The 11,193-nt window shown below is 41.4% G+C and overlaps 1 protein-coding gene across 1 annotated transcript; it reads left to right on the forward strand.

Annotated features, from left to right (window-relative positions):
• The first annotated feature begins 595 nt into the window (after nt 1–595).
• On the forward strand, nt 596–9,562 carry slc35e3 (solute carrier family 35 member E3). The gene is made up of 7 exons (XM_080757561.1): nt 596–1,714; nt 3,891–4,001; nt 4,493–4,552; nt 5,267–5,365; nt 6,456–6,538; nt 7,218–7,302; nt 7,858–9,562. The coding sequence occupies exons 1-7, from the start codon at nt 1,316–1,318 to the stop codon at nt 7,957–7,959; spliced, it is 939 nt and encodes a 312-aa protein (XP_080613687.1). The 5' UTR covers nt 596–1,315; the 3' UTR covers nt 7,960–9,562.
• Nucleotides 9,563–11,193: the final 1,631 nt, after the last annotated feature.

Below are 11,193 nucleotides of genomic sequence, written 5' to 3' on the forward strand. Positions count from 1 at the left end.
GATTTTGCTTTTAAAATAAAAGCACAAAGATTGTCCGCGTTTTGGGGGAAATATAATGTACTTTGATGCATTGCATTTCAGAAACAGCCTGTGATTTGCGATGACAGATGCTTGAGCCCACATTCAATCAATCAATTAAACCAGTGGTTTTCAAACAGTGGTCCGGGGACCAGGTGGTCCCCAGCTTAGCTAAATGATGGAGAGTTGGTAACAAAATGGATCTTAACTCCTGAGAGTGTAAAATGAAACCAAATGGACCTTTTTGGTTTCATTTTACACTCTGAGTTACATCTGCATTAGGCTACTAAGTTAATTTACAAGACATCTACACAATTAGAGAATGTCAATTTCAATTTTCAAATGATTATTATTTTGATCAACGTCGTTAATATTTCTCATCAAATGGATCACCATTTGATGGCTCAAATGCCAAATAAATAATGTGCCCTGATATGAAAAGGGTTGAAAACCACTGAATTAAACAAAAACAAATACGAACCTATAGCTAGTTGTAAACGTTTATTGTGAAGTTTGCCATCGGAATTGTAACTGGCTCAAATAACGGAATTTGACACACTGGCAAAAGTGTGTTGAACTGAGGTGATCAAACAACAAACGTGTGTCTGTTCAGTGTTCATTAACCAACCAACAACGCTCTTCAGACAGGAATAACAGGGCGAGTCTTCGGAGACAAACTTTGCCAGCGGAGCCTAGAGGACAGTCTTCATATAAAGACCCAGGAATGAGAAGCGGACAGCCGGGAGACTGGGAGAGAGAGACATAGAACACTTGAGTATAAACTTCTGTTGCTGTTGCGTGGCAGAAAGACATGAGGACATAAAGAGCCAGACAGACAGTATACAGACAGACAGGCAGGCAGACAGACAGACAGGGCACTATAGAGACAGACAGACAGACAACACTATAGAGACAGACAGACATAAAACAAGACCCTGAAAGACAGACAGAGGACATAACGAAATACAGAGAGGACATCCCCCTAGTGTTTTCATTTACATGGCAATTAGACTATAATCCTGTTAATTTAGTTTTCTTTCTTTTTTTTTTAAGAAACTTAACAAACTGTTTATTTTCTCCCTGGAAATAAAAACGTCTGGGTTTCCGAGGCTACTTGTTGAATGACAACCTCAAATATTCAGTTGACAAGACTATAGTTGAAAAGCTATCAGACTAGTTGACTAGACTTGTTCATCTGAAAATTACCTGTATTGACCATACAGCACCTGCAGATATCTCATCACTTTTATGGAGTCCTTTTGTAAGTAAATGAACAAATTTCATCTTCATACACAGGATGTCTGCTCTGTCCCTGTTGCTATCGAACCGCCGCATTGTCTCCGGTCTACTGGTCAATTTGTTATCGTCCATATGCATCGTCTTCATCAACAAGTGGATTTACGTCCACTACGGATTTCCCAACATGACTCTGACTCTGATCCACTTCATAGTGACATGGCTGGGCCTCTACTGCTGCCAGAGGATGGACATGTTTGCTGTCAAGAGACTCCCGCTGAGGAAGATCTCGTTGCTGGCTCTGAGTTTCTGTGGGTTTGTGGTTTTTACCAATTTATCTCTCCAGAATAACAGCATAGGGACATATCAGCTGGCCAAGACCATGACCACCCCGGTCATCATCCTAATCCAGACGGGATACTACCAGAAGACCTTCTCTACCAAGATTAAACTCACAGTGGTAGGTCACTCTCTCTAGGTCGTCCTCAGACGAGCCCTCCATCGTCGCTTCCAGTAAGCAAAGCAAAGCAAAGTTACTATGTTTACCCAGGGTAACAGGACTAAGCTCAATAACTTGTTTACAGCCAGGCCCTGCTCATAGAACATTTCATGGTAGGGGTTCAATGCCTTGCTCAAGGGCACTTCAGCGGTGGTAATTTTAACGTGCCGGTCCGGGGATACGAACTAGCGACCATCTAAGTCATCCCGGTTCTCCATACATCTGGCCAGTTTGTTGGTACTTTGCGCTCCAGCATCGTTCTTGAGTACATCCACGTATGTTAGTGTGGGACGTCCTCGTGATCGGTGCCCGTGTGTTGGACTTGGTTGAGTTGGTTTCTTGATGCCTTTGGCAGTGTCCTGTTAGTCTCATTCTCCTGACTGCTATTTTCTGGCTCACCCTTGGTGTTCCCTCATACAGAGTCTTGTTAGTAATATATGTACAGCCTTGCTGATGTTAAGTACTGCACGCAGCATTCTGGTATAGAAGCTGAGTTTGGTTTGACGGGGAAGATTGAAGTTCCATACACTGGTAGCCGGGGGGCCAGCACCAACAATTTGAGAGGATCATGTGATCATGTCATGACTCATGACATACTTTTAATTTGTGTTTTTTATATTCACTCTGTCATTAAAGTCCACAGAATGAGAGGTCTGCTCTGCCGGAAATATTGCGAAACAAAGTTATGGTCATTTTTGTATACCCCACCAAAGACAACCAATATAAGGCAAAGTTTCATCATACTTTAAGTAGCATGTCAAACTAGGGGGTTTTCATGATTCTGAATCCATTCCAAGCATTAGTTTTGCACGAAAAACACTCCTTGGTTTTAAAAACGGCTATAGCCATCATCACAAATGATGAGGTCAGCACATTTGGGAAGTGGATATGGCCAAATGTAGGCCAAGGAGTTTTTTTGATGTCTTTGGTGTGGTATACAAAAATCTCATTCTGTGGCCTTTAATGACCAAGTGTTTCAAACCTATTGCTTAACTTAAACTAAACCCATTAAAACCTGAGACCGATTCTATTAATCTCTTGAACTGATACGCTGTGAGCTTGTATATCTGCTATTTTTTAATAGCAAACGCTAAAATCAATATTACAGAGATGCTTTCCCGCTTTTAATGGAAAACTGAAGCAAATATGAGACTGTCATATTGATATGCTGGACCTGACTGCAAATGAAAAATGTGTTTTGATTCATTTGATGTATTTGTAACCTTTATTTACCTAGGGTAGGTACCATGCTGCTGACAGTGCTGAGCAGGGGCATTTTTCCAGCAACGCCCTGCACAATCTCACAGATAAACGCACAAAGTCAAACCTGGGATCTGACCAGCACAGCCACAGCCTTTATACTGTTGGCCACCAAGCAGCTCCACTAGAGTAGTCTGGGGTTCAGTGCTCAAGGGCAGTGGTCCGAAGACCCCTAGGCGTCATTGAGAGAGTTCCAGGAGGTCCCCAGCTAACGGATAATTAGGAACCAAATGGACCCATTAGGGTACAATATACATTGGGGTCCCAGAGATAGAAATGCCATTAAATAGGGGTCTGTAGCCTAATTCAGTTCAAACTGGGGGTCCTTGAATTTAAAATGGTTGAGAAATCACTGCTAGAGCTGTAAAATTCTTCTCTTATTGGGGGTCCTTGGCGTATCTTTTCAAATGGGGGTCCGCAGGGTGATAAAGTGTCGATTTGGGTGCCTTGACATGAAAACGTTTGGGAATCACTGCTCAAGGGCACTCCGGCGGGGTTGGGGGGGGGATAGGTGTTGGCTATTCACGCCTGGGGGATGGAACCAGGCAAGAACCATTTTGGCTCACAGTTTCACAAACACGCTTCTTTAACTTTTAAGTCAACCCTGCTTTGAGAAGTGGTTTAAAAGAATATGAATTGTGAAATGACAACAGCTGGAGAGAAGTTTCACTACTACTACTAGTAGGACAAACTGTCTTTGCAGGAGAGACAGTTAGTGACTCTGTTGATCAGTTGTATGACCGTGTCTGTCTAGTGTCTACATGACCAGACCATGTCTGTCTATCTCTGTTCCACAGAGACTTACACGCACACACACACACACACACACTGTATGTGTGTATACTTAAGTGTGTCTCGCCCCTCTCTCTCCCATTAGGTTCCTATAACATTAGGTGTCGTATTAAACTCCTACTATGACGTCAGGTTCAACCTGTTGGGGATGGTATTTGCATCACTGGGTGTCCTGGTGACATCACTGTACCAAGTGGTGAGTAAAACATTTAACCACTTAAATTATTGATTATTGATACTCTGCGTTATAGATAGAACTTTGAAGATAATTAATCTCCCTGTATCTATCTATCTCTCTCTCTTTATCTCATGGATTAAAGTTCTCAATCGGCACGACTGATTTCAGTCATTTGTACTGACTATCTACATTAAAGCTTTGTAAGCTTGTAGATAGCCTATTTTCGACGGCTATTAGATTTTATAAGATTAAAGGGTATTTTAAGTGGTCATACTACAGTAGCAATAGCATCCATGTTCAATCTTTTGGTCAGTGGGTCTTGGCCCAATAACATCTTTCAGTCTTGAGATTCATTTTAGCTTTAATTTATATCTCATGTGTCTCTGTCTTCCTCTTTCTCTCTGTCTCTCTCTGTATATCTCTCATCTCGCTGTATCTCTCTGTATTTCTCTCTCTCTCTCTCTCTCTCTCTCTCTCTCTCTGTATCTTTGTCTGTATCTCTCATACAGTGGGTAGGAGCTAAACAACATGAACTCCAGGTGAACTCCATGCAGTTGTTGTATTACCAGGTATTATACTATAGATACAGTAGTAGAGATATTAATCATAAGAATAGTACTCTTAACGGTACAAACAATAATAATAGTAGTATTTTCTATCGATTATTCCCCCCATGGAGACTTGGATTCATGGATATTTTTTTGTTCTCGTCGCATTCCTAAGAAGCCAATAGTTTGATGACCAGCAGTGGTTCCCTGGAACCACTGCTGGTCATGGAGACACAAAGAGTCTCCTTTGTGTCTCCATAGGGAGTATATGGAGCAGATCATCAATGTATTGGCTTAGGAATGCGACAAAAACAAAAGAATATCCATGAATTCAAGTCTCCATGGGGTGAGTAATCACTAGAAAACAAGAATGACACGTGTCTAGGTGCAACAAGTGCTGTCTCCGTTGTGCATTTTTCCCCTTTTTCCTATTAAAAAAAAAACCAAAACTTGTGTTTCTCTGTCACAACCTCCCGGAAGGCCGGAACGTTGTTTTTGTTCTTTTCCGACGTTCAATCATGTCATGGCTTTCCTGTAGCTCCAGTTAGCTCCTAACATTAGCTGCTGTTGCCACTCGCTCTGCGTTGCAGCGTTTCAGAGTATGGGTTCAGACTCCCATTGGCTTAGGAGGCAGCATATCATGACTAGGTCGCTACTAGAAGCACTAGTGACTGTAAACCAGGTTTACACCTGACAAAAAAGTGATCATTGTGAACATATCCCCCCCCCCTCCAGGCTCCTTTGTCCAGTGCCTTCCTGGTTGGTGTGGTGCCTTGTTTTGAGAATCTGACTGGAGATGGGGGAATATTTGGACCCTGGTCCCCGTCTGCTATGGTACGGACGCACACACATGCGCACACTTGGCACAGCATAAACACACACAGACACACAGCGAAAGACGAGGGTACAGCTTAATCACCAAGCTTGGTGGATCATACCACCAACCACTAATGTTCCTGTAAACTAGAGCCCAAAAACTATGGAGATTCTTGGGTCCTCTCCCGATTTCCCGATTTTCGGGTCCTAGATCAAGTTCAAGTTCAAGTTTATTGGTCATTTAAAATACACACACCTTATACAATGTATTCAGGGTTTTCTTTTTTGACCAAAAGGGAGTGTTTGGCAGAAGCCTCAGCTTATAATGCCAGCCCTTTTAATATTCAAAATAGCTATAAAAAGGAAAAAACTAAACAAAAAAAAAAACAAGACAAAAAAACAACAACATACAAACAAAAAAAAAACAATCACAGATAACTGATGTTTTGACTAATTGCACTAAAAGTGCAACATTTTCTAATGAATTTGAAAATGTTGGATTTTATTACTGTTTCTATTTGTGGTAATTTAACTTGCAAAAGAAAATTTTACATCCTTCATCAGGTATTATATAAAACTAATGGGTAGACTACCGGTATGTCATTTTGAAGTAGAGCTAAGTCAGTCAGTGTACATTCTTGAAGGTTTGTGGTGTTATTCTTTCCTATGGATGATGTGGAGGGAAGGAATGTTTGGACCTCACTGTACTATAGATCGTATTTACCAGCAACAGTCATCTCATTTTATTTCACTTCCTGGAATGATGTTTTTTTTGGCAGTATTTTAAATGACACAGAAAGAAAGAACGTACAGAGCAAAGTCTCCAGACTGCCATGTAATTTATTTTTTTTCCATTTGAGTGTGTGTGTGTGCGTGCGTGCGCCGCGCGCGCGCAAAGTGACTATGTGTGCATTCAAGCTCAAAGATCTGCTATTCTAAAAATGAAAACATCTTGTGAAAAACCTTTCTCGATTGGGGGTCCCTGGCACAAAATCTATCCAGATGGGGTTCTTAGGCCAAAGATACATGTGAATCGGGGGGTCCTTGACATGAGAATGTTTGAGAAACGCTGACCTGGGTGCCGTCGTCGTTGTCTCCGTTCACGTAGGCGATGGTGGCGCTTTCAGGCATCGTGGCGTTCCTGGTCAACCTGTCGATCTACTGGATCATTGGGAACACCTCTGCTGTCACGTATCCTTTGACCCCTGACCCTGATCATTTAACCTCTGCTGGCTAAACGATCACGATCATCAATCCACACTCGCTCTCTCTATTGCTATTACACGACTGCAGGAGAAACGTTTAAAGCTGCTCCTGTCCCTGCGTTTCTGTGTGTTTCTCTTCCAACAGAGACAGCTAAATGCTACGAATTCCTATAGGCTTAGGGAGTAGTAGGGAGACCACCTCCATTCATCCAAGCGACCACTGCAGTTGTGCTAGTTACTGTATATATTGTGCTAGTTGCTGTATTGTAATGTATATATCAACATAATCTACCATACAGATTGGTTAAATAGCCTTTTATCCTCTAGTCTAAACCAATTCTTAAGGGTTTTACTTTAACACATTAACCCATTTTGGGAGGGAACCTCTTTTGGTGTTAGCATTATGTTATGCTTTAGCTATTGACCTACGAGCTTGTAGGTCTTCTATTTTTGAAAAATCGAAGAACGACTGACATAGAAACATAGCTTTTTCAGAAAACTGTCATTTTCAAACAGACATTTTTAGAATCTGATCTCAGGTCAAAATGGGTTAGTGATGGCCGTCCTAAATGGAACAATAGAATAGAAAACGATGCAACACATCATATGGCCAGTACTACAATAATGCACTGCGTGTATGATTTCCTTAGCCCTGGCCCTCTCAGGTACAATATGTTTGGCCATTTTAAATTCTGCATTACTCTGATTGGTGGATACCTCCTGTTCCACGATCCTCTGTCATTCAACCAGGTGAGTAGAATCAGTTCAGTAGAATCATTGGTTAGAAACACTGAGCAATGTTTCCGTTTTAAATCTGCTGCAGCGCCATGTTCGGTTACTATTGTACGGTTATAGTATTGTATTTGAAGTGGTAAAACTAGCATGTGTGGCGATCAGCCAAAAATAAGTCTTTACATTCACTGACAGCTCGTACATCTGTTGTTTTTGAAAAGTCTCGAAAATGTTTGAAAGATTTTGATTGAAAATGGAATCTCTTCTCTCAGCCTAGCGATATTGCAATAGGATTTCATTGAACGTTTGTTGTAATATGAAAAATGCAGCCTTTTTTCTTTTACTTTTTGTCCTTTTCTTTTCTTTTTCTTTCCCATATTGTCTTGTTAGTTGTGTTCTTTTTTTTCCTTAAATAAAAATTAAGTGAAAAAAAAAAAAAAAAAAAGTGTTACTGCAAGCGTGAGGTCTAGCCAACACCAACTTTGAAGAAAAAAATGTTGTGTGTGTGTGTGTGTGTGTGCGTGCGTGCGTGCGTGCGTGCGTGCGTGCGTGCGTGCGTGCGTGTGTGTGTAGTTTCTAGGTATACTGGTGACTCTGTCTGGCATACTGGCCTACACTCACTTCAAACTGCAGGAACAGGAGGAGGGAAAGAGCCATCTGACACAGAGACCATAGGTTGAGCCGACTGTCAATCAACAACACATCTTCCTATTGGCTCTTTAATGATTGTATTTTTTCAGATTTTATTTATGTTGTCTGTGATTTTCTTTTTCTTTTCTTTTTTGTTACATATATTTTTGTAATAGATTAATATCCTGAAATCTGCTCAAATGGTTTATTTTGCTTTTCATGGTACTGAACATGTATATGTTTTTGTTTTCTTATTTCTTTTTATTTGGAAAACTGGTCCTTATGTTTCAATCTGACTGATTTTCAAAGCTGAACTTGGTCCTGATAAACAGGTGTGACAGTGTGCCTTCGAGCAGGGCTTTATCCAGACAGTTTTGGCTGGTTCCCAGCTATTGATGAACTGATAGATTAAAGTAGTGGTTCCCAAACTTTTTCATGTCAAGGACCCACAAATTGACACTAATTGGCCCGCGGACCCCCCATTTGAAAATATATGCCACGGACCCACTATAGGAGAAGATTCTCAACCCGTTTAATTTCAAGGACCCCCAATGGGTCCCTCAATTCATATTGTAAAATCAATGTTAATTTAACTCGGTGTACAAATGGAACCAAACGGACCCACAAGGGTCCATTTGGTTCCAAACTATCATTTAGCTGGGGACCCCCTGGAACTCTCGTCTCAAGGACCCCTGGGGGTCCCCGGACCCCACTTTGGGAACCACTGGATTAAAGCTTCAATCCATAACTTTCATGTTCTACCTGTATTCCACTGTCCACACGTGAACACCCACATGTATACTGTTCAGCTGTACGGGACTGCTCTTGTGAGCTAGGCTAAATTGCCTTTTTTTTATGCAATACCTCATGGCAACCAGTAGGGGTCTCTCTTGACCACATGATATGCATTTCTCAGTAGACGATCAGGTAGACTGACTACAACCAAAAACAGTTGTGCTGCTAGTTGTATTTTATTAGCATTCTCTACCACAGTGGTTCTCTAACTTAATTACAAAGACCCCTATACAAATGGAGCCAAATTGATTTGGTTCCATTTACATTTGTCAGAGTTTACAGACCTGTAAGGGTGCATTTTGGAGCGCAATCAAGGAACCCTGAGGGTCCCTGCCCCTGGACACCACTTTGAGAACCACTGCTGTGTCATACTGATTGTTTGAAATAATGTTTTAGAAATAATTATTAACGTATGGATTGCAGCTTTAAACCTGCATCCCTCTTTTGGGCAAACTTTAAAACTTTTTTTTTAAACAATAGCTGGGGTGGGAAGAAGGGATGAAGAATGATAGGAAATGTTTGTACTGTACTTGAGGAGAAAAGAGGTGGGAGAGGGAAATATTGTAGTTTATTCTGATTTGTAGTTTGTCATTAAAGATGTCCGAGCCAGTATGAACAGTATACTGGTAACCATGGTTACCACTTACACATCCAGTATGAGGTAGTGCCAATAACAGTGTTGCCATGGTTACTAGCATGATCAGTGTGTATTGCTATGGTTAATCATATGATCGAGTCTGACAGAGAAATAATTTGACAAATGCAATCATTTTTATACGATTCATGATTTATGTTGTTGGAAATTCCCTTTTTCATATACGTAGCATTTCAATAAAATGTCTTTTATTCAGAATGTATCATTTAAGTGTCTCTAGTGGAGATTAGTTAAACTATAGGGGACCACACCTCCATCAGTACGTGTCATTATATTCACAGTTTCAACCATATGCAAACGTAGACACATGGCTTCAGTCTTATATTTTGCGTTTACATTTTCTCCATATTTCATGTAAATGTTACTGAACTTATTTTTGGTATCTGTATGGACCCACACAAATGGTCATGAAGTGTGGGTCATGATTGAAAGAATAAGGTCGCGAACACAAACGGCCAAAATGAGTTTTCTCCAGGTGGCTAGCATCTCCTTTAGAGATAGGGTGAGAAGTTCAGTAACGTAACGTTTAGTAACGTAATCCAACGTAATCAAAAAAGTAAATCAAAGAACAAGATTCCTTTACAGGATCTCCTCACTGGTCAACAAAAACACCTTGAAGACCATAACATGAGCCCTCGTACAAGGTTTCTTCGACTATGCATGCACCTCTTGGTACCACAGCACCTCAAATGCCCAAACAAGGCTCCAGAATTCCCAAAACAAACTGGTCAAGCTCCTACTTGGCCTCACCCCCCAAACCCACCTCACCCCTGCCCACTTTGACAGGCTGGAATAATACCCATGCCTGTCTAAATACTTCCTTAATGTTAACGAAGTCCACACCCACAACACCAGAGGGAGTGCAACAAACCATGTACAACCCAGATTCGGCACAAACAAGGGACTAAAACTAAATTATTTTCGCTCCTATGCCACCAAAATGTGGAACGCCCTACCAACAGTCATTAAGACATGCGAATCCCTTGACTCCTTCAAAACCGCTCACAAAGAGCACTTACGGAGGGCCGCAATTCGAAACTGGCCCCCGTAAAATCGGAATCCCCAACCCTTCTTCCCCTCCCTGTATATGTTTCTTTCCCCTTTTTACCTCCTTTATGATGAATTCCTATTCTGTTCTTTGGCTATATAGAAGTGTCTATTTGTACGTCTCTAAATGTTTTGATGAATTGAACAAGGTGGACCCTCTTGTAAACAAGTGTAATGCTTTATTGGGTCGTCCACTCACAGTTAACAGTCTTTGTATTGAGTTGTGCTTGAAATGTACTGTAATTCTGCAAACTGTTAATAAATATTTCAATCAATCAGTCACGTGAGAGAGACCAAGGCAGACCAAGGCTCAGTTGGAGGGATTACATCGGCTCACTGGCCTTGGAACGCCTCGGGATCTCCCAGGAGGAAGTTACTAATGTTGCTCTGGAGAGGGAAGTCTGGAGCTCTCTGGTGGAGCTGTTGCTCCCGTGACCCAACTACAGATAAGTAGTTGAAGATGGATGGATGGATGAATAAATATGTAGCAGCCATCAGCTGAGGCTGACATTGAATTTCCCCCCATTTTCCCCCCATTTCCCCCAATTTCCCACACAGGGGTGTCGAACTCAACTTGGGGCGAGGGCCGCATTGGTCAAAAGGTCACTTGATGGGGGCCACAACCAGTTGCGGAGAGAGATAGTCACTTACTCACTTGTTGTAACTTGTAGGGATGCCACAAAGTGACCATCAGCCAAATCGAATAGTCGACAGCTCTGCCGATTAATAATCGATTAATTGAACCCACCCCCCATATTAATCAATATCAGATACAACTTATA

Source organism: Protomyctophum bolini (assembly GCF_963924005.1).
Source record: "Protomyctophum bolini genome assembly, chromosome: 23".
Classification (NCBI taxonomy): Eukaryota; Metazoa; Chordata; class Actinopteri; order Myctophiformes; family Myctophidae; genus Protomyctophum; species Protomyctophum bolini.